This window comes from Pygoscelis adeliae, unplaced genomic scaffold, assembly GCF_000699105.1.
Source record: "Pygoscelis adeliae isolate BGI_AS28 unplaced genomic scaffold, ASM69910v1 Scaffold38, whole genome shotgun sequence".
NCBI lineage: Eukaryota > Metazoa > Chordata > Aves > Sphenisciformes > Spheniscidae > Pygoscelis > Pygoscelis adeliae.
In genome coordinates, this window is record NW_008825614.1 from 9,630,620 (window position 1) to 9,655,288 (window position 24,669).

At 37.8% G+C, this 24,669-nt stretch overlaps 1 protein-coding gene across 1 annotated transcript in view; it reads left to right on the forward strand.

The window, feature by feature from the left end:
* The window catches only part of DCP1B (decapping mRNA 1B), a 59,427-nt gene extending 34,962 nt beyond the window's left edge, over nucleotides 1–24,465 (forward strand). The window contains 8 exon segments of the mRNA XM_009333025.1: nucleotides 2,395–2,461; nucleotides 4,660–4,673; nucleotides 4,676–4,791; nucleotides 13,214–13,342; nucleotides 14,083–14,535; nucleotides 14,538–14,924; nucleotides 21,427–21,675; nucleotides 23,506–24,465. Of these exon segments, the coding sequence (XP_009331300.1) occupies nucleotides 2,395–2,461; nucleotides 4,660–4,673; nucleotides 4,676–4,791; nucleotides 13,214–13,342; nucleotides 14,083–14,535; nucleotides 14,538–14,924; nucleotides 21,427–21,675; nucleotides 23,506–23,586 (1,496 nt within the window). The 3' untranslated portion in view covers nucleotides 23,587–24,465.
* Nucleotides 24,466–24,669: the final 204 nt, after the last annotated feature.

The window sequence follows — 24,669 nt, forward strand, 5'->3', positions numbered from 1 at the left end:
GGCTAACATCGAGGCTAAAGGTCTCTGGATCTGCAATATCCTGACTTAAAGCTTCAGTTGAGTTGTGATATATTGTCGGAGCGGTGGTTTGGTCTGGTGGGACAGGCAATACTTAGTGTCCTTATTCTGTGATCTGAAATGGGTGTGCATTTGTTTGAATTGTATTTCAAAATATTAGTTGTAGTTCTGTAAAATCTGTCTTGGTCTTTTTATACTGGTAATCAGACAGTTTACTTGTGTTTGCCACTGAGTTGAGGTAAACTAGCTTGCTTCTGCTGTTGTTTCCAGTCTTTCAACTTTTAATGGCCAGAAGCACTGCAGTATTTCCATGGGCCTGTCAGCTTTCAAATTTATCAGATATTCATAAATAGCCTATGACATGTTTGATCAATTGGCCAAAAGGTGAGGCTGTTCAGCCTGTCTTGCACATTGGTGATGCCGCCAGCACCTCAAAAAATTGAGAGGATGGAGCAGATGGCCAAAGTTTCATCAATACTCTTCTGCACTGGGGATTCTTTTATAACAAAGAAGAATCTTGATTAAAACAAATTTGACTTGTCTGGGGTTTTCAGTCTGCTTGCTGCGTTGTAAATGGACAAAACAAGTTTTCAGATGTGTTTCGTCAGAAGGATGTATAGTTTTGCATAATAGGTCGGTATTTTGGAACCTTGCAAATCATTCACACACTTTTCTACACATTTGCAGTTTATTATTGGATGCTTACTGGAATATGTTAGAATATTAATGTCTATTTTAAATGCATATTTTTAATATTAATATCTATGTTATGAAAAGGAGATTATTTGTGCAGTTCATATCAGCTCTTATGTTGCACATTTGTAAAACCACTGGCACATATTATGTTACTTGCCTTTTTTGAGGTGAATCATCATCACACTTCTCAAAAGTTAATCATAAAAAGGACTGTACATCTTTTAAAAGTTATTTATTGTATGTCTACAGGGTGGCTGTTGGTTTGTGGTTTTTTTTTAGGCTTTTCACCAGTATGCTGTATTAAACAGTTGAACCATTTTTAGCTATATAAAAGACACCACATGGCTGAAAATCTGAGGGGGAATGGAGATAAGTATTACACTTGTGTCTTACAAACAGCTGCACATTCGTTTTCCTTCCAAACATTAACAAAGCCAACTTACATATCATACGCTACATTTTTGGCTCTGTGGAATTGAGGAAGTGATTGCTTTTGGATTCTGCTAATACAAGGAAATATTACATGATCAGGGTCAGTGTTGTCTCCTTTTTTAAACAGGTACTCAATCCATTTCAAATAAAATCTAGCCCCTACTATGTTTGAAGACATGTTAGGAATTGCCATTTCTTAGTAAGATGAAGGGAAAACTCTTCCCTGCAGTATGGTAGGAAGGGGAAGGGGGAAGAAACACAGTGGCTACCTATTTGCTACCGTATCACCTAAGGGGGACACAGATGTTGCACCAGGTTGTGGTGATAGAGAGGGGAAGATCCATGTTAACCCTTTAAGTGCTTCTCCCTTCCTCTTCTCGCAGCAAATTTGTGCCTGAGGTTAAAACTAGGACAGTTACCATGGCAAATGTGAACAGATTGTTTTGAGACAGTGTTGTAGATTTATTCCCAGGCTGTCTTACAAGAGCTATATAACATGGCTGTGAGTGGAAAAAGCTTCCTGTTTATTATGGTGGAAGCTGCACTAACTACAGTTCCATTATGGCTATTACCATCATGATGGTTTCATTAGCAGTGTGTACGTTTGAGAAGCTTGAACTACTAGTAGATTTAAATCTGTTGTTGCTGTGCAAAGCTGCAGGCACTTATGTTAGTGGAGGTCTGAACTTAGATACAGATATTCTAATCCTGGGGTTGGCTACACATAATTACTTCTTTGGTGGTGAAAATAATGGGCAGCATTACAGGAAATCTGCAGGGAGGCAGAGGTGTGTTAGTACTACTCTAACAAATTTGGTGATGTATAAGATAGGCCTGAAGGTTGTTGAAAACTAATCAGATCTTACTTGCTTATATATGCGTGCAACACTACCTGCAGTACACTAGCCATTGGAGTCTAATGGATACGATATGACAACTGAAAAAATTGACAGAGGAAAAGGTTTTAAAGAAAAAAAAACCTCTCTGGTTTAGTGTTCTGAAGAAAAGGATCAAATACCTCTGCCTTTATTGAAGGTTCATGAGCTTGTAATTTACATCCTTAGAGATATGCCTTTGAGCTTTTTTGATTTTGGAGGATCTGAGGTGTCATTTTTATGTTTATAGATGGGGAAAACATAAGACCAAAATAAATTTAAAAATTCCATTACAGGTCACTTTTAAATATCTACCAGGTAGAACTGCTGTTTGAGAAGATGCTCATAGTTTGTGTTTGATGTGCATTTACAGTGTCCATATATGGGATTTGGTTTTATGATAAGGAAGAATGCCAAAGAATTGCAGAGCTCATGAAAAAGTAAGTGATGGGTAAACAAGACTTTTTGTGCTTTTTTTATGTATGTATTTCTGTACATACATGCACATTATATTACTAGGATGGTCGTACCTTTCTACTTTAAACCTGTTTTTATAGACTTTGTTGCAAGTAAAATTCACACACCTGCATTTTGTATAATCAGAAATAAGTCACTGTATTGCAATACTTTTTCATAATTTGCTGTGCAGCTTTCCAGCTACATCAGAGTGTAACAGTTCATCTGATTTATTTCCTGATGACTCAGAGATTTGTTTTGAAGAATTGTATTCTTTGGGGGTTTAATATACTTTTCAGTTTGGGGAGATTTTCTTTTTTAATGTTGCTGTTAACCTTTTTTTCCTGTATAGGTGTAAGTGCGGGCTATCATGAAGGCATACTGTAACAATACAATTTCTGTGGGTTTTATCCTGTTTCTACATCATGGCTGAATTCCTGCTTCCTCATTTCTTACCAATATGTACAAAATTCGTTTTGTTTTTGGAATATAAAGCAAGACTTTAATTAGCTTTGAATTCATTACTTTTGTGTACATAATATTATTTTATACATGTTATACTATCTTTAATTTTGCAATCAATTCGGAGATTAAAATTTCTAACAGAACTGTATTCTCAGCCGTATTTTAATCTAACAATATCACGGATAGTTTTTTCACTGTCACTGCTTTCTTCACATGTTCAGGATGGACAGGGCTCATTCTTCTGCTCTACCCTCTGGTTGGCCAAACGATGGGCTTGTTTGCAATGATCCCTTTCTTATGACTATATTCTGCAGTTTTTCATGTTTGCTTGGAGGAGGAAGCAGCTGAAGTCTTACAGATTTTTAATCAACATACGCAATCTAAATTTTTTTAGAGGTATTATGTGGAGGATATAGTAAAGGAGCCCGATAGGAACGGGCAGAGATTGGATATACCGGTTGCCTGCGGTATATAGGGTTGGACACTTCATTGTGTCACAATTCTTTTGAAGGACAGGAGGAGGGATGACGTAGAGCCAGGTCTTTGTCATCCCAAGAAAAGCCATGGGAGGTGGATACAGTCAAGCTGACAGCATTAGGTACTAACAGAGTGCAATGCAAAGGCACTGTCACACCTGTGAATCTCTCCTTTTCAGGTCATCTGTCCCAGTCTTAACAGCTTCTGTAGCCAGAAGCATGCTGAGGATGTGACACCAATTTTGATTGCCAAAGTTACCAAGTGCCCAAAAGTCCATTTGTGTGCGCTGCAGTACAAGTCCAAACAAGGTTCATCCTTGCACATCTCGATCCATAGTAAAGCGCTTTAACTCTTCTACCACTATGTTCCAGATAGGATTTGTTATAAAAAACTGGATAGGAAGGTAGTCATGTTTCCTCTATATCTCTTTTTAAAGTAGTACCTGCTGCTTTTCATTTTGCAGTGACAAAATGTTGTGAAACACGGACTATGACAATGGGTGGGGGTTTGTTTAGGGGGTTTTGTTGGTTTTGCTGTATATCCTGCAGCTCTAAAATGAGTCAGTTGTGACCCAAGAAATAATTGATGGGGATGAATTTACAGAAATAAGCAATAAACCCTAGGAAACCCAGGTTTTTGACGGCTAATTTTAGTTAACTAGCTCAAGTTTCAGTTGGTGGTGATTAGGTACTCTCAGACTGGTAATTTACTACAACAAAAACTAGTTTTCAGAGGATTCATGCAATTGTAAACCACGTGTAGTGGTTCATAATAGCAGTGTTGCATATAGATAAAAAATACCCTGTCACTCTGCCAGTTGGCTGCATGTTTTAATTCTCAGTATTCTACAATAATAATAAAACAGCTGGGGCAGGAAATTGGTCATTTGCTAGTAGTTAATGACTGATTTGTGTGTGTTTGCCATCCTCCACCACTAGCAGAACTGAATAACACTATAAATTCCCTGCTCCTTCTGGGTATAGAAATTGTGACTGAGTTCCGGAAATTTTAGTCTATAGCCTAGTGTATCCAAGATTGGAGAAAATGAATCTCATGTCTGGTCAAATTATGTTTTAATATAGATCTTTTAATAGAGGTTTTTTACACTTGTTTTAACGTAGAAGGGGGGGGAAAGAAAATATTTGAGTTTGATTAATTATTGTGAAGTAGTTGTGGTTAAACTTTTTATATTTTATCTGTTTTTTGTCTTGTATATTCTCCTCTCACCTCCAACTTTCAGCCTAACTCAGCAGGAATCAAAGCACAGCAGGGCACGGGAACAGGAATGTCCCCGATGATCATGAATTCTGCTAATAACAAAGAAGTGGATATCTTACGGATGCTTACCAAGGCCAAAGATGAGTATACCAAGGTGAGACATCCTCTTTTTATAGACAGCATTTCTTTTTGGCGATACTATGATGCCAACTTGCTCACACTTTACATTTTAAAATACAAAAGGTTTTGTTTTGTTTTTAAATAGTTTTACTCAAAGTGAAACTGATTTTGGACAGCGTGCTCTCTCATTTTATGTAGAAGTGGCTGGTAGTAAAGTTTTGTCAGAATTTGCTAAAGATTCAAAAGAAATTAATGCCATCAATAAAAACTTCTGAAAGGAGAACATTATATGATTGATTATTTGTTGAATGCTAGGAGGTAAGAACAAGTATAAATTGGCTTTCGTTTTGACCCTTAGAGCTCCTGTGCTTATTGCTTATTGAGTAGCACCTGGTAGTTGTGGCCTCTTTCTGGGTGGAGTATTCAAACCTGCTAATAGTTTCTGTGGTTAGCAGAAATAACTTCCTTCAGAGAAGACCTTTAACAGTGAAGTTACTGCTTTTAATTGAGGTTGTAGCTACTTTCAAACACTAATGGAAGGAAATGAAAAGGTTGCAATGTAGTGTGATTTCAGCCCATGTGCTGCTTTGGTCTTCTGAGGCTTCTAAATAAAGAAGTAACTAATGGACTAATAATGTTCTGTATTATTGAGCAATCAACAATGTTTTACTTTGGGGAATAAAGATCTAATAATTTTAGCTATTCATATATACGCTGCAAATTGTTACAGAGCCTGCAGGTTCCTACTGCTGTTTCCTGTATTTCATATGTGTTGCCATGGAATAATAAAGCTCCTAAGTGTTCTGAGTCTAGAAATATATATATCTTAAACATAAGCAATTTAAAGAGAGAAAAAGTTATTTTTCTGAAATGTGGCTGCTAATAAGATCCTCAGAAAGATAATAGCAAACTATTTGACTTATGGTGAAATGCTGCCCTTTTTGTTGTGACATAGCTTCTTTTGATGCTTAGGACCTTCATATTTTCTGTAATAGGGATTTAATGTATCATAGTGGACAAACACCTCCAAAACCTGGTATCTTTACTATGTTTTAATACTGAATCAGTATCTAGTCTTGGCAAAAAAGAGTGTGATTTGAGATATTATGAAATGTTTAAGCAGTTTTCATTGAACAACCTTGAAAATACTGTAAATGGAAAACTGGAAAAATATTAGGCTGTCTTCAGATTCTGTGAGAAGGAGGTAGTAAATCTTTAAAAAAGTTACCTTCAGTTTCTACATGAGCACACAGAAAATCAAGACAAAGGAGAGGAAATTCTAGAAGATCTGTTGTTTAAATAATAGGTTTTTGACTTCTTTTTTTCCTGCAGGTAAGATGTTTTGCAAATTTGCTTCTTCATCTTTAATCTTTCTGCATTTAAGTGATTGCTACGGAAATAACATGAAAACTTCCTCTTTACCTGGGACATGAGTACTAGGAGTATCTGACATCTTAAGAACTGGACATGTGGGTTTTTTCTTGTTTTGTTAGTAATATAAAATTAGGAAGGGTGTGATAAATAAAGGCAATGACAACCATTTTTGTATTTAATGTCAATATATTTCACAGCAGTCATGCCTTCTTGGCTGCTTTATGACATCTACATCCTTGCCAGTGTATGTCTTGTGACTTACAATGCTGATATGCTGAAGTCAGTTATGAAATACATTGTTCTCCTCTTCTAATTCTGTGTGGTTTTGGAGAAGAAGGTGTTTTAAAGTGTTGGGAGCTGTAGAATAAGAACATCAATTTTCAAAGCATCTAAGGAATTTTGTTCAATTTTTAAGTCCAGTGTTGACTTTATTTTTTTTTAAGAGTATAACTAACTTTGAAGGGTATATCTTATTCCCAAATTAAGTTACACATTTAAAAGTTACATGAAAAATAAAATACATAGCCTCTCCCCTCCTTTTTTTATTAATGGAGCTTTAAGTTGCTAAACCACTAAAGTATTTTTTGAAAAATGTACTTCTAATGCACACTTGCCTTTTCTTGATCTCTGGTAAGAAGAAGTGGTATTAGCAGGCTTCATAATGATAGCTAGGGAGATAAACAGTTGAAGAGCTGCTAGGGTACAGAACGAAGGTACAGAAATGTTTTTCTCCTTAACCACTGTGCCTTGTCTTGTACTACAAGACAAGCTCTGGTTTTAGCTCTGTGCTGCACAATTCTTCTACAGCATCTACCCATTTACTACACCGTCTTTGATCTGTTAAAGGTCAGATTAGATGGACATCCTTTGTCTGGTTGATGTGCCCCAAATAACTGAAGCTTCCTTCTTCATTACACACAACCATTTGATAAGAACATAATTTCTGGTAGCAAGCAAGCATGGCCTCTGGGCTTCTGTTTCTGTTCTTTGACTGCTTCTTCACTGTCTTTCAGCAAAATGTTCCAATGGTATTGCCCTGCCCAAACAGGAATATAGTTTCTAAGTTTTCAGGTGCTTTAACTTTTGATTTGTTAACTGTGTGAAAGACTTGATAGTAGGACCCAGAAGGCCTAGCTTTCCTGAGGGCACTGTGCCATACTCAGCCTGGGTGATGCAGAGTCTACACTACTATTCCTAAACAGTCTGAATTAGTTCTGTATGTCTCATTTAAGCAGGGCTCTGACTGGAAATTCTTTCTGCTACTGCTCTTCTTTGAGACGGTTCTTGTCCTCCTTAGCCTGTCTCTTCTGCAGAGCGCCTTGTACACCTTCATGTGACTGTTCATTAATGTCATCTTATGGCTGCTTTACATCAGCTAGGTCGAAATCCCCAGTTTCCCGGGCTTTTTAGCTCTGCACCCAAACTCTGACAGCTTTGAAACTTCATTGCTTTCAGCGTAGCCATCTATCTACAAAGCTCTTCTAAGTTCCATCAGGTCTTGGCTGGCCTTCTCTCCTTGTATCAGATCTTCTAGCATCTTCTCCTTGTACTTGATAGATCTTTGCAGTTCACATGTCTTGAAGTCAGGTTTTTGCTGCAGAGCATGAGATTGAGGAGTGACATGGTATTTGCTTCAGGAGAACTGCAATACTGAGGTACCGTGCTTGTCCATTGTTTGTTTCCTTTGACAATGTTCTGTTCAGCTTGAGGTTCATATTGTACAGGTAGACTATGAAATCTCACAACACAGAGCAGTTGTTTGCCTCAGATGTCTCTGACTATACCAAACTTGCCTAAAACATCCTAAGTGGTAGTCTTGTTCTTTTTGATTGACGTTCACCACATATGTCTGGTTTTTTTTCCAATGTTGCTTAGCATTTCTTTGACTTGATCTTAAAACGTTTTGATTTCTTATGCATCTTTTATAGGAGCATAGCTTTGAACAAGACACATGACTAAAGGACAGACCTGTGAAGCAAGATGTAGTAATTGTCAGATGTCATAGCTGATGGGTACTCTTCTGGTTCTATCACTAAAGAGCATGGTGACATTTCTTTCATGCTGCTTTTGCTGTTTGATGATGATGGCATCTGATATCTTCTTTACCTGTCCACCTGACAGTTGCTTAAAATGTCATTCCGGTGCTCCTAATTTTCTCATCAGCAAGGCCATGCTACCCATTGGCCCAAATGACCTTATATTCTGAGCTCCAGTAGTTACAGATTCCTTTGAAATCATCACAGGCTTTTTTTCTCTTCAGCATACTTCCCTGTATTTGATAGCAGCCTACTAGCCATGTTATCACATCATGGGAATGATAGCAAGTCAGGTCAATATCATTCTCTGTAGGCCTTTGTGTATACTGTTGTTCATTTTGCTGAGGAATTTGGTCTGAAAAATGCTCATATAGTGATAACTGTTAAACTCTACTGCTTCTCACCTCATTTTTATATGCTTTGTTCTGTGATCACGCAGAGTATGATAGTGCAATCTATGGTACTCATGGTTTCTGAAGAAGACAGCCTATTAAAATATCCTGGAGAAATAAGGGCCAAATGGATTTATTTAAATTCTGCAGAACTCATTGTGAAATACACTAGAGTGTGTTATCCATCATGTTAAAGAAAAAAGTTTAAATACGTGCTTATATGTTTTTTTGCCCAGAAAGCTATGCTGAAAAATAGCAACAATGAGGAGAAATATTGAAGAAAAGGCAGCATCCTGTAGAACGAGAACAGTTTGGGAGGAAAAAAAGCTATTTAATCTTACTGAAGTATGTTTTTGGTCCATGTAGTATCATAACGGGTTAGGATCTGTCCAATCTATAAAAGAAAATGATCTTCACTTGTTTTTGTATGGATCAGATAGGGGCTACAGGAAGCACTTATTTGGACTATGAAAAAAACTTTCATCTGATAATTAACTAGGTAAGATGCCTAATTGTCATTAAGTGAATGAGAGACAACATAAGTCACCAGTCAGAAACTGGGTGGGGAAAGTGATTTAAGAATAATTCAGTCATTTGTTGTAGTGTATTTAAAGTTAAAAACTTGATGAGGTTGCAGAAGGCTCTGTACTAGGACATTGTTGAGGGTCTATATGAACTGCCTGAAGGCAATGATTAAAAAAAAGCTTGTAGAAAACAAACAAAAAAATAAAGTTACTCAAATTCAAGGATAACAACATGTAAGCTCGGAAGAACCTAAGAAAACAATTTGTTTGAGCAGTGCATTGATAAATGTAACTCGGAGCTAATAAATGGAAAGGAAACTTTTCCTTAGTGTGAAAGCTTTAATAGTTATGTTAGTGTTGTAGGCTTGTCTTCTACACTTTTTTTCATGGCTTCTTTCTGTTATGATTTTTCATAGAAATCCATTCATAACTATTTTAAATATGAATTGCAAAGCAAAACTGAAACTTCAGTTAAGTGTAGATTTCTGTCAAGTGCTTCCATTAATCAGGCTTTGAATCATACAGAAGGGAGGTAAGCATGGACTAGCTTTAAAAGAAAACTGTTTTACTTACTATCAACAGTCTTTGGACTTTAGTGCTTTATTTGAATTTTGGGACGTCTTTAGTCATAAAACTTGCACTGCACTGTGAGATGGGTAGAAAGGCTCTGGGTGAATGAGGTACCACATTCTAGTAAAATTATTTCTTTGACACCACCCCCCTCCCCCGAGAGGTCAAAAAATGTAGCTGAGTTTAAATATATTTACATGTTGAATGTGGTCTGCTCAGATTAGCCATGAGGCACTTGCTACGGGGTTTTATATTCAACTGAAATTCAATTTTGCTGTGAAGCTCTGCATTATTGCCAAAGTCAGTACTTTGTTCTTCATGTTTTTTCCAATCTAGTGCTTGAGAAAGTTTGCCACTTTATGCAGCAGGGGTATAGCAGGAAAGAAGAGACAGGTGCTTGTTCTTTCTTCAAACTGAATAGCTAACCACCCTGTGGCATGATTGTTTGTTGCATGCTTTAAAGTTATTTCTAAGAGCAACATTTGAACCAAAAATTGTCATACAATAGAAGAAAGCTAGGTAGTGGCTGAGTGGAACTACACTTCTACTTTGCAAGATCGTGTCTTCAAATTCATTGCAGAAGTCCTTGACTGTCCAAATGCCCACAAGATGATTTTTCAGCAGAGACTCGCAAAATCGTTGAGATTGGAAGGGACCTCTGGAGATAGTCTAGTCCAACCTCCCTGTTTACAGCAGTATCAGCTAAAGTGGGTTGCTCAGGGCCACGTTAAGTCAAGTTTTAAATATCTCCATGGACGGAGACTCCACAACCTCTCTGGGCTACCTGTTCTAGTATTCAAACATTCTTAAAGTAAAAAAGTTTTTTTCTTATGAATACACAAAATCTTGTTTAAACTTTTTTTTTGCCTTTTGCCTGTTGTCTTCACTGGGCATCACTGAGAAGAGTCTGGCTTGGTCTTCTTTACTTCCTCCCATCAGGTGTTTATACACCTGCCATCGGGTGTGTATATTATATCCTGAGCCTTCTCTTCTGGAAACTAAGCCTCTCCTTGCTTGACAGGTGCCTAAATCAACTTCATAGACTTTCAATGAACTCACTCGTGTGTCTTGCGTCTTTCTTGTGCTGGGAAACCCAGAACTGGACGTAGCACTGCAGTGCTCAGTAGAGGGGTCCAACCAGTGGTCTCACCAGTGCTCAGCAGAGGTGAACCTCCCTTGATCAGCTGGCAGTGCTCTGCCTAATGCAGTCCGGGATGCTGTTGGCCTTCTTTTGCTACAAGGGCATGTTGCCGGTTCGTATTCAACTTCTTGTCCATGCAGGTCCATTTCTGCAAAGCTGCTTTTCAGTCAGTCAGCACCAACCTGTACTGCATGGGGTTATTCTTCCTCGGTTTCCCTTTGTTGAACTTCATGTTCCTGTCAGTCCATTTCTTCAGTCTGTCAAGGTTCCTCTGAATGGCAGCACAACCATCTGGTCTATTAACTACACATCCCTGTTTCATTGTCTGCAAGGCTGCTCTGCCCTATCATTCAGGTCATTAATGAAGATGTTAAACAGTGTTGACCCCAACGTCAGACCCTGGGGTACACCACTAGTGACTGGCCTCCAGCTGGACTTTATGCCAACAATATTTTGAGTCCAGCAGATCAGACAGTTTTCTATCCACCTCACTGTCCACTTACCTAGTCTGCATTTCATCAGTTTGTCTTTGAGGATGTTACGGGACACAGTGTCAGAAGCTTTGCAAAAGTCAAGGTAAACAACATCCACTGCTCTCCCATCATCCATCCACTGAGCCAGTCATCTCACTGTAAAAGGCTATTGGGTTGATCAACCATGATCTCCCCTTTGTAAATCCATGCTGGCTACTCCCAATCACTTTCTTGTCTTTAGTATGTTTAGAAATGGCTTCCAGTAGGAAGCCATTTGTTTCATCACCTTCCCAGGGGATTGAGGTGAGGCAAACCAGCCTGAAGGTCCCCAAATCCTCCTTCTTGCCTTTCTTGAAGATAGTGCTGATACTTGTTTTCTTGCAGTCCTTGGGAACCTCTCCCAATTGCCTTTACCTTTCAAAAATAAAGAGTGGTTTCACAACGAGAGAGGTATCTCTCTCAGCTCTTATGAGTGCATCCCACCTGGTCCCATGGACTTGTGTATGTCCATTTTGCTTACGTGCTATCTAACCTGATCCTACCCTACTGAGGGTAAGTCTTCATCACTCCAGACTTTCCCGCCAGCCTCAGGGGCCTGGGATTCCTGAGGACAAATGTTGCAAAGAAGGCATTGAGTACCTCCTAGAGCCCCTCGAGTCCCCTCAAGAACTCAAGTTCTGTTTTACTGAGCAGCCCTGGAACCAGTGTGTCTTTGTTTACTGTTGGCGGTAGATGTCAGAAATGGATTAAATGATCAGTTTTGTGTATTTGAGAGTGGGGGTTATTTTCTCACCTAACACATTTGCATCCTAAGGAGTTTGTCTCGGTAAGTTCTGGAAAGGACACTGACATTTTCATAATCACACAGCAGTGGCTCTGTCCCCAGTAATGCACAAGACCGGTCTCTTTGGAGGAAAGAATGAGAAACCAAAACTGATCACTCCTTACCCAATCGTTAGTCCTGTGGCATAAAATTTAGAGCCCATCAAATTCAGGTAATTAACTATGGATATTCTTGTTAGATAGGATTAACTTTTTGTTAGATAATTCTTTAAAAAGTCTTTCCAGTTTCTTGGTTTCAATTGTATCAAGCAACAGTGACTTCCAGTATACTGTTTTCTTTTCTACTGACAATAGCATTCCTTATATACCCAATGCTTTTTTAGTTTCATTGACTATATTCTTATGTTTTGTGCAATGTAAATAAGACCATGTTATTCACGTTTTCCTATTTCATTTATTCTCTCATGCAGCATTTTTTGTGCGTTTTTTCTGAATTAAATCATGCCCTTCTGTCTTCATATGTCAGTCATTCCATGTCCCTGATCACTTTGTCATCTGTCTCTGCCCATCTTTTTATAAATATCGTTATTAATCCTGTCATATTTAATAAGAAAACATACTGATTCTACAAATAGATTAAATCTTTAATTATTTTTCTGTGCGGGTATATGTACCCTCCAAGTTCCCACAATGTGGAATATTTATGTAAAAGAGTTTGACACATAATTCCAGTTTTTACAAAAAGCATTTTAAATGTTCTTTATGGGCACATTAATCCTTCACGTATCTAAACTACTTCTAGCTGCCTACTGATGCAGGAAAAGCACGTCTCTTGCTTGGTTTCTAAGGTGCTTTTTTAAATTATTTTTTTAAAGTGCTGGAAAAGCAGAAGATAAGAAAGAGAACTGAGATTTACATTAGAGGGAAGCCTCGTACTCGGGGAATCTTGGAATCAAGTGTTTATTTTTACATATGCTTTGTGGTTTTAGAAAATTAGGTTGCAGTTCTTATAGTTCTTTTAATAGTATAACATTTCATAATCAGTGCTGCAACTAATATTTTTGGTTATTGAGTACTTGGCTATGTCTGGATTTTACTATAGTGGAGAACTATGGGAAAAGATATTGTTCCACTTACTAAAAAATACTTCTTTTCTGTTGCAGTGTAAGACCTGCTCAGAGCCAAAACAAATAACCAGTTCCTCTGCAATCTATAACAACCCCAACCTAATCAAACCAATTCCAGTGAAGCCTAGCGAAAATCAGCATCAACGAATATCTCAGCAAAGCAAGGTAAAATGTTTTGTGTTTTCTGCCTAGTGCTGCTGTAACCGAGTAGCCATGTAGGAATATTTATTTGAGTCAGAAGGTCAGTGCAAGAATTTGAGGTGGAATCACAGTAAGGAATTATTTTAATGAAAAAATAATCTGTTTTAGAAAAAGCCCCCAACCCCCACCATATGATGTGGAAGCACATAAATTACAGGCATGCTATCCTGATGCAACAAAGAAATACTTGTCTTTCAATTTTCAGATGCTGCTTTGATCGCAAGCTGGTCTAGTCAATTGCTGGACCACATTTTTTGTGTTCTTTTTCTTTAGGTGAATTCAGTTAATCTAAATAAAGAAAAGTCTCTTGACATATCTTCAAGCTAAATCACGCTGCAAAATCCTAAAAACTGAATTCAGCTGTGACAGGGAGATGCACCAGAAGTGGCCCTACTTCACACAAGGAGAGATTTCTGTCTCTTACTAATATTGTACTGATGGCTGAAAGGGAAGATTCTCTTTCATGGTATCTAAAGTGAAGCCACTGCTATCTCTGATTCACTGGTTTTCTCCCACATTAGCAGCTTGACAACTGTCTTCTTGCCCTTCCTATGTGACAAAACTATTAAAAATTCCCTTGGGAGAAGAGAGCATAGTGGTTTTCTCGGCTTTTCCTTGAATACTGCTGGCTAAATATTGTCGCCACTTAATGTAACTTATGCATGAGGGAGCTATGTTTACTTTTTTCCTTTTTCGCCTCACAGAATGTGGATCCTGAACCACAGCACTTGTCTTTGACAGCACTGTTTGGAAAACAAGAAAAGCCAGATGTCTCAGAACCGCTTAATAAACAGCATCAAGAGAATCTTCCTGTTAGGCAAGGTGTGGTACGTTCACTGTCCTACGAAGAACCTAGCAGGCATTCGCCCTCTGCAGAGAAACAGCTTTGCCCCGCCATTCAGAAGCTTATGGTGCGTGGAACAGACCTTCGTCCGCTTGCTGAGTTTCCTGAGAACCGACTCTCTGAAAATGGCAATATCCACCCTGTGGGCGAGACTTTCACAGGACTCTTCCAACCTGTGACTTCTCACGGTATTGCAACATCTCATGTAGTTCAGGATACTGCTGGCACTCAGAGCTTATTACAGAAATTACAGGGTCAGTCAGGGTCAGTGACTAAAATGGACCCCACTGCAACAGGATCTGTGAACTCAACAACTTAACACCTGTGTTCACCAGGACTCCTGCTACTGTTGGAGCACCAGCAGCACCGGTAAACAGTATGAGCCAGCCACCTTTGGTATATTTCAATGGTTCCCTACCAGGCCAGACTTTAGAGTCTCAGACACTTGGTAAAGAACAATCCAAACTTCCTAGACAGCCACTATCCCTCTCTGGCAATCAAGCAGCCAGTTCTGGGGTGATTTCACCGCAAGAGTTATTGAAAAAACTCCAGATAGTGCAACAAGAACAACAGTTGCACGTATCCAGCAGACCAACCTTGGCAGCTAAGTTTCCTGTTACTCAGAATACCAGTACACTGAAACCGCTGGATTCCTGGATAGAAAAGGCACCGGGTACAGAAAAACAGAGCTCTCTCTTTCAGGTAACTGCGCAACTTCAGATTTTAAAATAAATAAATAAATAAATCTAGCAATCTTTTGAACTCAGAATTTTGTAAGGTTAGTCTTTGTTTTGTTTTGGCCAGTATATTCTTGTTACTATCTTACTACGTGTTGCACATCATTCATTTTGCAGGTGATAATTTAACAACATCAAGTAAGTTATGATTTACCAAGCTGTGATACTGTAAATACTGAAGGTTATATCTCTTGCACATCAATAATGACCAAAAATACTGCAGTCTTGGGTTTGTCCAGTGGCACTTTGAAAAGTCACCTAGTTTTCAGTTGCCATATTTGGTCTCAGGCTGTGGTGTGTAATTGCTGGTTATTGAGTGTAATATTTTGGGTTTAATAATTATTTTTTCTTACAAAATTAGTCGTAGCTTTCTCTGTACAGGTATGCATTCCTTTGTATGCCAGTTGCTGAATGTGCAAAAGGTGCTTAAAATGTCACTTATTTTCTAACAGCAGTTTTTTGAAGTATTTGTATATTGCTGAATTAGTTATCTTGTACCTTAACTGCTACTTCTAGCTATTCATTAGCTATTTTTTATTTGCTGTGTATAATTTTGTAAAAAGGCGTTGTGCCTGAATGCCTTCAAAAAACCCAAACGCCTTAATTCTGGTGATTGTGACCCTAAAAGTAGGATTGGTGTCTTAACGCAGGAGATGTCAAGAGACTGGGTCTCTCTCATGAGTGCATTTTTCTGTTCTTCAGAAAAGCATCATGTGCAATTCCAAAATGTCCCATCCTGGACAACTACTGTCTTTGTTAACAACTTCATTTTCTGTGGGATCTTCTACACCTGAATGTCTTTAAATGTCCTGTTTGGGGATGAGCGAGCATCTAAGCCCCTTCTAACTTCTTTTGTTGTGGACAGACTGTCCACAAGACTTGCGTTGTACTGGAGTCTGACTTGTATTGTATTGGAGTCTAGAAGTTACTTATCCAAATGATAAAGCATTCACCTTTTCAGTGTAAAGTACAAAAGCTGCTTTTCTGTTGTAACTTCTTAAAAAGCTGAATGAAAGACTACAGAATACTTCAGCATGCTCCAAGAATCCTCCTTATTCTAGAAGGTTATCCTACACGTAGGATAGAGGCTGAAACAGTCATTTAACAATTAAGGGCCACATCAGTCGCTAACATGACAGGTCAAGATTTCTAATTCCATGAGAGAGGTCAGGGGAAGATGAATTTGATGTAGCAAATAGGCATAATTATTTTTATTCTTTTAATTAAAGCAGCATGACTTTGAATCTGTGTGAAAGAGTTTTGGGGGGAGTAGTAATTGAAATTATTCAGGATCAGTTGCTTACAGGTGGTAATCTGACTTTCCAGTGGAGTACTAATGAATAAAAAGAGGATCCAGAGTCACAAAAATTTACTTCTGTTTTCACTGGGAATGGAACTTGCCTGCTATAAATGAAAGAAATTGACTGATTCACTGGTAAATGTGCTGATAGCATGGAGACATAAGACATTCCTACTCTGAAGGTAAAAGTGAAATGATGCAAGTGCCAGGCTACACATTATAAGCCAGTATGCATAAATAAAAAATGGCAAATATGCTGATATATTTTCAAATGAAAAATCCGTATTGATGCTGATGTAGCGAATGACTTTGCGTATATTTGAGAAAGAAAATGATGCCAGCATTAGTTGCAATATGGAAAGGGAATTACTGAGGTCTGACATAATGCAATTGCAATAATTTTATGCTTGAGTACGAATAGAACAATAGCTTGAGAGAAGAGAAAAATCTTCACTGGAACAAGTCTTATTCACTGCAATTATTGCTGCAAGTTTGCCTTAAAAAAAAAAAGGCAACTAAGGAGACTCTCAGTCTTGCTTTGCATGGCTGTGAGCAGACCGAGTAGATTGAGACTGCCTAGGAGTGGCTTTACGGACTGACACAGCCACAGCTGCTATCAAAACAGTATTAGATGCAGTTCTTCCGACACATTTAGTATTGTTTATGAGACTTAATACATAGAATAAAAACGGCGATGAAAGTAAGACTAATTATTGTTTAGGACACCTAAAGCTCTGCAATCTGGAAGGAATGGTCTCTTTTACATGCAGCAGATTGCCAAAAAAAAAAAAAAAGGGAGAGGGGGCTAAAAATGAAGGAACGAGTCTGTATTCCTGTAGAATGCCATGAATTAGCCACATGAAATATTCCTACTTTTGAAAGAAAAATTGGAAGATAAAAATTTGAAACACCTTTTAAAACCAACATTAATCTTTTTCTAACATCATCCTTGCTGTAGACCAAAGGTTTTAAGTGCTGCTATGCCTGCAGACAGACATTTGAGTGAAATTGGATTGGCACAAATATTCTGCACATGCTCATGCAAAATTGATCAAAGCAGATTCTGACAACAAATGCAGCAAAAGGTTTGTTCTCTGTAATTATTTATCTTTTGGTATTGCCTCTTTTATTACAATTCAGCATACAGAGAAAGCAAATTCTAAAAAGTCTGGCAGGAATAGAAAGGTATCTGGACAGTGTCAGTTGTTGGAAAAATCCTATTAAAGGAACACACTAGATCCATCAGCAGCACTGAGAAAATGAAAGCAATAGTCTTTTCCACAATTGACACATTACGAGTCCAAGTTTAAATTGGCTTCTGCTGCATCTCCATATGGTGTAAGAACTGTGATCTCCCACATGGAAAGGAAGAGACCAGTTACCAAAAAAAAAAAAAAAAAAAAGGAAAAAAGCAAAAGCTGCAGAATAATACTCGGAAGCATTCAGTCTGGTCTGGTGCCAACCCTGTTCTGTGAAGTATTCCTTATGCGGACAGTGAGTAACGTGTACTTAAGATGCAATAAAAAAGCATTAATCTGCAGTGGGCTTTTAAGCATATGCTTAGTGTTAGGCATGAGTTATCCTGATTATAGATACATGCATGCTTAAGTGTTTATGTTAATCAGAATTATGGTTTTGAAAGTGCTTACAATAACCTTGACACAAATTTATCTTTTCTTCAGAAGGCCACTTATCTTCCAGCCCATTTTTCTCATTTCTTGGAGCATTTTCCATCAAGAATGTATTTTGTACACAGTGTTACATTTTCTGAATATGTGCATGGTACCTAGTATCCTTGGTGTGAGCATTGCACTATTACTTCTCAGTTGTCCTGGCTGCAGTTTCAGCATGAGATTGTAGATGTGCACAGGAGGAATGCAATAGGTACATTAAACTTGTTTTGAAAAGTAATTTAAGATTCTGTAGTTAAACATCAATTAAAAAATTATCAATTAAACTTGAAAGACAAAGTAATGTTAGCTTTGTAGCCAGCTTTATTTTAATAGTAACTGTCTTTAAATTTCCTGAACCATACTTAGATTAAATGTTCTCAGTTCTAAGTAATGCCACTAAAAACAGTTAGAGGCCCACAGCACCCACTGGGTGCTGATGTTCCAGAGGAGCATTTGATGCACGTGGGATTCTGCATGTGTAGGAAGCAACGGAGGGTGCCAGTTTGCATTACAGGAGATCCAATGCATTCCTTAGTTCATGGTGTTATGTGAATTTGCCAGCTTTCATGTCATCTAGCTGCCAGCAGCCATGCAAAATATCAAACATGTCTTAGCATTTGTGCTTCAGCGAAGGACTACTATATGCTGCAATGATTATTTTGCACATTTTTCATTGTTCTTACGGCATTGTTTCACAACTGATGGTAGACTCCTACTCTGTTATTAGTGACTCAGAGATTTAAGTGTTGACCTGATAAAGCTGGAGATAATTCAGTAGAGGCTGGATGAACAAGCAACTCAGGTTAGATTCTGTGGGAAAGTTGTTGATCAACAGCATTTTGGAAGGGCTGTTATGTCCTGTGAGAAATTACTCAAAGCTAGAAGATTGACCCAAAGGCTATTATGTCCCTACAGAGCATTTTCAGTGTTTTCAGCAACGGTATGGTGCTATAGGAATTGCACTAGTAATGCCAAGATCAGCGTCCCATTTTCTGGTGGGTGTCAGCTGTCCCAGTGACTGAAGGTGATCTGAACTAAACCTAAAATTAAAATCTGCCTTTATGTTTAAAAAAAAAAAAAAAGTTGTTTATGTAAGTTTGTTAAATGGCAGAAGCTTTGAGCACGAACTGTTAGCAAAAAATACATTTAATGTTTGCATACAGAAACAAATGCTATGCACTGAAAAAATGATACATATATTTTCTATTCTTCGGACACAAAATATTTTAAGTTTTGCAGTAACCTGTAGATATTAGCTGTGTCACCAGTAGATGGCAATATTGCATATTCCTTATAGCTTCCATATGCTTGGCAAGTCCTACCAAAAAGCTGTTTCTGTCCAGGGAAAACAAATAATTTTTCATATGGCTTTTAAACCACAACATTATATGTGTTTGACAGTAGTAACTGTGTATTATGAGGAGCACAGTTTGTCTCAGGTTTTGTTTATTTGCCTTGGACTCTGGAGAGAAATGTCTTGATTTTGAAGGATGTGTCATCTAGGTCTTTGACATAGTCTGGCGTAGATTCAGCTATATTAGTGGGACAGTTTATCTCCTCCAGCTGCTCACCACCATCCCTTTGCTGGAGGTTCCTGCCCTTGGAGAGCAGTTTGTATGTGCATTGTTTAAATCACATTAGGAAGAATCATCTGGTTTAAGCAAACCCTGCCAATTTTGCTTGAGGTAAATTAAAGAGAAGTTACGTCAGCTGCATGGATGAGTAGAGCAGAAGCGTTGCGGTAAGTGCCTGGAGGTAGTCAATCTTCCACAGGCAGGGGACCAGTCTTCTCACAGGAGAACATCTGTGCGCAGTCTGAAGGTCTCGCTCCACAGAGGGATGTCACTTTGGACTCACATTGGTTTTCTTCTAAAATGAACATTGTTTTTCAAGTATAGGTGCACAAACATATGCACTACCTTACTGTTTGAAGCAAACCTACAATGAGTTAGGAATACCTTAACTCATTCAGGAGCTTGTAACACAGACGTAATGATTGCTGTTATGATTACATGTCATGGGGTAGGAAAAAAGCTGTAGGTCAAGAGTTTTGTTTTTAAGTAGTACTCTATATTTGAGAAACAGAAACAATATTTACCTAAAACATGAACTGGGAGATTTTTGCATTCGGTGCGTATTGCATGCTTTCTAATATCCATGAGTCTTTCCTGACCCCTAGTCTTTCTGCTTCCTTAAATTTTGTGTAAAACAGCATGAGATCTCAGTCCTCCTCGTTTCTTTCTATTTCTCTTTGTATTGTAGTCTAACTAACATTGTTCAGAAATGTCATAACTTGTTTGTCATAACAGAATGTTCAGAAACAATCATAACTAGGAGTAAGACAAGCAACAAAACTACAAATGTTCTTTAATATTAAGCTACATTGTTTTGCAAACCTAGGAGATAAACCTCAGTTTTATTTTCTTAATTTTAATTTTTCTTCAAAACTGAAATGTAACCCAGGACACAGAGTGAAGTGATTCAGTAGCCTTTCACCTTCATACAGGAGCAATAAATCATGCTTCAGTCTGAAAGAGAGGAGCTTTGGTGAGCTCGTATGAATTCCTTTGTATGTTCTGTTCTTTGAAAAAAAGATCGGATACTTGAATAGCGAGGAGATGGCTGATTAGGATTAAGATTTATTACTAGAATTACCTGGAGAGAGCTCTAATATCTGCAAACTGAGTGAATAAACTTTCCATTATGTTGTATATTATATCTGATAGTATTTGCTAATCCTGCATGTTTTACAGGTCCAAGATGCATTGCAAAATTTAAAAGTAAAAATTCTTCCGCACCTATCTTTGCAGGTTGGCATGGATATGAGACTGAGGGAACTTGCAGAACTACTGCAGCATCAAGGTTTTCCTTCTCTTTGAGGGCCTTTTTGATTTTGTCAACTGAGTGTTGGTTAGGAGTCGGTTCTGACAGTGCCATCAGCTTGCTGTGGCTTTTTAGATAAATTACTTAATCTCTGTTTTCTTTCCCCTCTCCTTAAGTAAAATGAGAAGAAAAAAATATATACATATATATATTCATAAAGTGATTTGGAAGTTATAATTGGAAAATACTTTCTAATATTAGGTACAAAGATTAGTCTTTAATAGTGGTATTTGCATGTAAGTACATTCTCCAAGAGTAAACTTAATGACTTACTGTCCCGATATAGAAAACTCTACAGGTGCAGTCTCTAAGAGTGCTGATATTTAATAGTGGTCTGATTTCTGTATTAAAATGCTCTTGTCCTAAGATCATTTGCCTATCAGATAGACTTAATCACACTTGAATCTATTGCTGCAATCTCAAATTGGATGGAAGACCTTTTAATCTGGAAATAGATCATATAGGTGATCCTGAACTGGAGTTTCACAGAACTGTATCAATCTCCAGCAGCCTCTGTACCTGTTGCAAATCAATCCGCAGTTTTCATCATCTTTATTCCCGTAGAATTAAGTAGATAGGTTTAATCAATGACTTTATTTTTATATGGACAGGTAATCTCACCTCAACCCTTCCCTGCCACTGTGACTCCTACCTTGCTGATGTCCCCAATGGTGTTCACTCAGTCCACACCTGCTCCACCAAAAGCAAATGAAAGCGGGCGGTTAACAGCAGCAAACCAAGAACCTGCTGCTAGCTCAGCTAGCCTTCTCCTGCCACTGCAAACTCCAGAGCCATCTGTGGTCAACAGCAGCTCAATGACGAAGATGCAGCTGCAGGAAACACTGCTACACCTGATCCAGGTAAAGCACCAAGAATTCTCCTACTTTGCTTAAAATTCTGATTCCCATTTTGAGATAAGCACCTCATAATCGCTTGCATCCGTCTGTCTAGAGGCTAAATGAGTAATTGGAATATATGGTGGAAGTTGTGCTACTTCTGGCTGCATGTTAACGGAGCACTATGGCATAGACCACAGACGTGATAGCCTCTCCATGCACACTGCTGGCTTAACTGCAATTTGATTAATGCATCTGGTTTTGGGCTCAGGAAAGATAATAAATTTGACGGAAAAGAACAAAGATGACTGAAAGCTTCATAAGGTCGGCCTATGAGCCAGAGGGGTATCTATTATATTTTTAGCTAAGGATAAATAATGGGTGATTATCCTAGCTGCCAAATATTTGAGATGCATGTTAGCAGTAAGAGGAATTCAGATGGGAAATTAAAATTGCAGGATGAGTGTAAGCAATGTCAAAATATGGGTTAGATAACCCAAAAATATACTAGTTCGGTCTATTCAATGTAATTCTTTAGTTCAAATGCTAAAATTCCTCTTGCTGCAGTTATTCAGGTTTAAATGTGACAAAGCATTAACAACATTATGTATGCGATGATTGTTTACTGCTCTGGGATGATGTGAGTGATTATGAATATTTTTTTCCTTAACTTGCCATGTGATGAATATCTAAAGAGTAGAGGTTGAGGAGAGGTTTTATAACTAAAGACCTGGCTATAAAGCATAAGGAATAGAGACACAGGTTTAAGAGTCCAATTTGTAGGCCAAAACTATGTGCCTGTATGGCTTTGGAATAAAAATAAAAGTCGCCATTGGAATGTTGAAGTTACTCACTTAAAATGCGATTTAAATTATAGGCCCAGAAAGAAAACAGTATCTTTAACAAATCAGAAGCTTTTCACATTTTTTCCCTGTATTTTTAGTTTGGGGTTAAAAAATAAAATATCACATTATCCTGTCTTTACATACTTCGAGTATCTAGATAGTAGGAAAACCGTATATGAAGTTAAAAAAGAAACTAGTCAAGGAAAATTGGATTATACCGTCTGAAACTGTACTTGTATATTTGACCCTGTTGTTCTTGGTGGCAGTTAGGATTAACAGAGTTACCTGGAAATTACTGCCAATTTCTTACCTGTTACTTTCCGTTACATAAAACTACAATCTTGAATGCTCCTGATTTTCCTCAAATAGTATCTTGATTTTAATAATCTTCATAAATTTATGCGAGCTACTTCGGACATTGTTTCTTAATGTGGGTTGACCCGTTCTTGCAAAATGATCTTCAGAAGGAGAAAGTTAAACAAGCATCAGAGCAAAAGGAGCAGCGTCAGTTTAGGAGCATTAAGTCGAAAGAGCTAAACAAGATGCAAGGATTTGCCCAGGTAGGATTTAGTATAGGATCAAAACCCAGGGTGTTTCGCTGTTCCTTCAGACATACTTAGAATTATCACTGACTTAATGGAGGAGACTACTTAAGGAAATCCCTAGGTAAATGAGGGCAGAGGGAAGAAATTACAGGATTGTATCGTCACTGCGATATCATTCAAGAACAGTGGACTCAAATCCAAAATCTGCTTTCTGTGTACTCATTACTTCTTATATAGTCATGTTTGCTGCAATAAAATTTATATTCACATCCGGTTCTTCTAAGGCTATTAGCGAGGCTTGGAAATAATACATATTTTTGGTAAAGGAAATAGCCTTCCAATTGCTCACGTTTTAAAATAGAATAAGGTTGAAAAGTATTTCATCCATGAAATGGAAAAAACTTCTCATCTCTTTACTCAAGAACACCTATCGTGCACTAACAATTACCTGTTTTGTTTTTCAGAATGATGACAACTTCTTAAATATTATTTATGAAGCATATCTCTTCAGTGTGAGAAAGGCGGCAATGAAAAAGTCTATGTGAAAGATGATTTTAAAATTTAATTTCTATTGCTTCCTGAACTCCAGGAAAAAGGTTTCAAACTTTTCAAGTACGTTTACTTTTAAAGAAATGAATGGTCTTAGGCATTTTGCATACACATAGATTTTGCTTGTTGGCAAGTACACGCTGTACTGAGACAGAAGTGAGCGGAAACGGATTGTGCCTTCAGGGAGGGGAGCATCACGATACTGAAGACTTAATCACAAAATATCTTAAATTATTTTTCTTATATTGGTCCATATGTAGAATTGGTTTCCCTGCGTAAGGACTCAGTTCTCAGAATTCAGTTTTCCTTTTTTACTTGCAGTGTGGTTATTCATTGGCTAGGTATTTTTTCATGGATTTTCTCCGAGACGTCATATGCATCTGTCACGAGGGACGTGGCCGTCTCTGACCACATGGTGGCAATGTTGGACTATTTTTAGGAACGTGAAAATCCGGGTGAAATCTTGGAAGGGAAAGTCTTGGGAAGACTGATTTATCATTGTACTTAGTTGTCTGCAAAGCAGTTTAGATGAAATGTCATGACTTTCCCCCAAATTTTTGTAGAAAAATCTTTTTCTATTTTAACAAGAATATTTTTAGCTAGCTGTAGAAATGGGACTCTGCAGGTGTCTTGAAGAATTGGGGGGGAGGGTTTGTTTGTGAATGTACTTGCTATCAGCATAGCTCTGGGGTGGCACTGGATTCATGTTTCTATTATTCCAGATCCAATCTGCATTATTATAAGCAATGTACAACTTTGTTAAGGGGAAGGCTACCTGGTGTAAAAGTCCTATTAGGTTTTTTTTTTTTAGTGTGTTCCTGGAGCACAGTGATTTCATTGATCCATTTCTAAAGAAAATAAAGTGGATAATCCCTGCTATGTGCTGATTTCATTTTATTGTACCATGGACTATGTATTTAGAATTGTTGGGTCACTTGTATTTGTATGACTTTAAAATGTTTTTACACTTGGCGGAAGACACATGAGGTTTTAAATCAATTAGAATAAATGACTGAAAGAAATTTTATGTATATTTTTATTAGCATCTGCTGCTGAAGTGCCAGTTTACTACAGTTTAG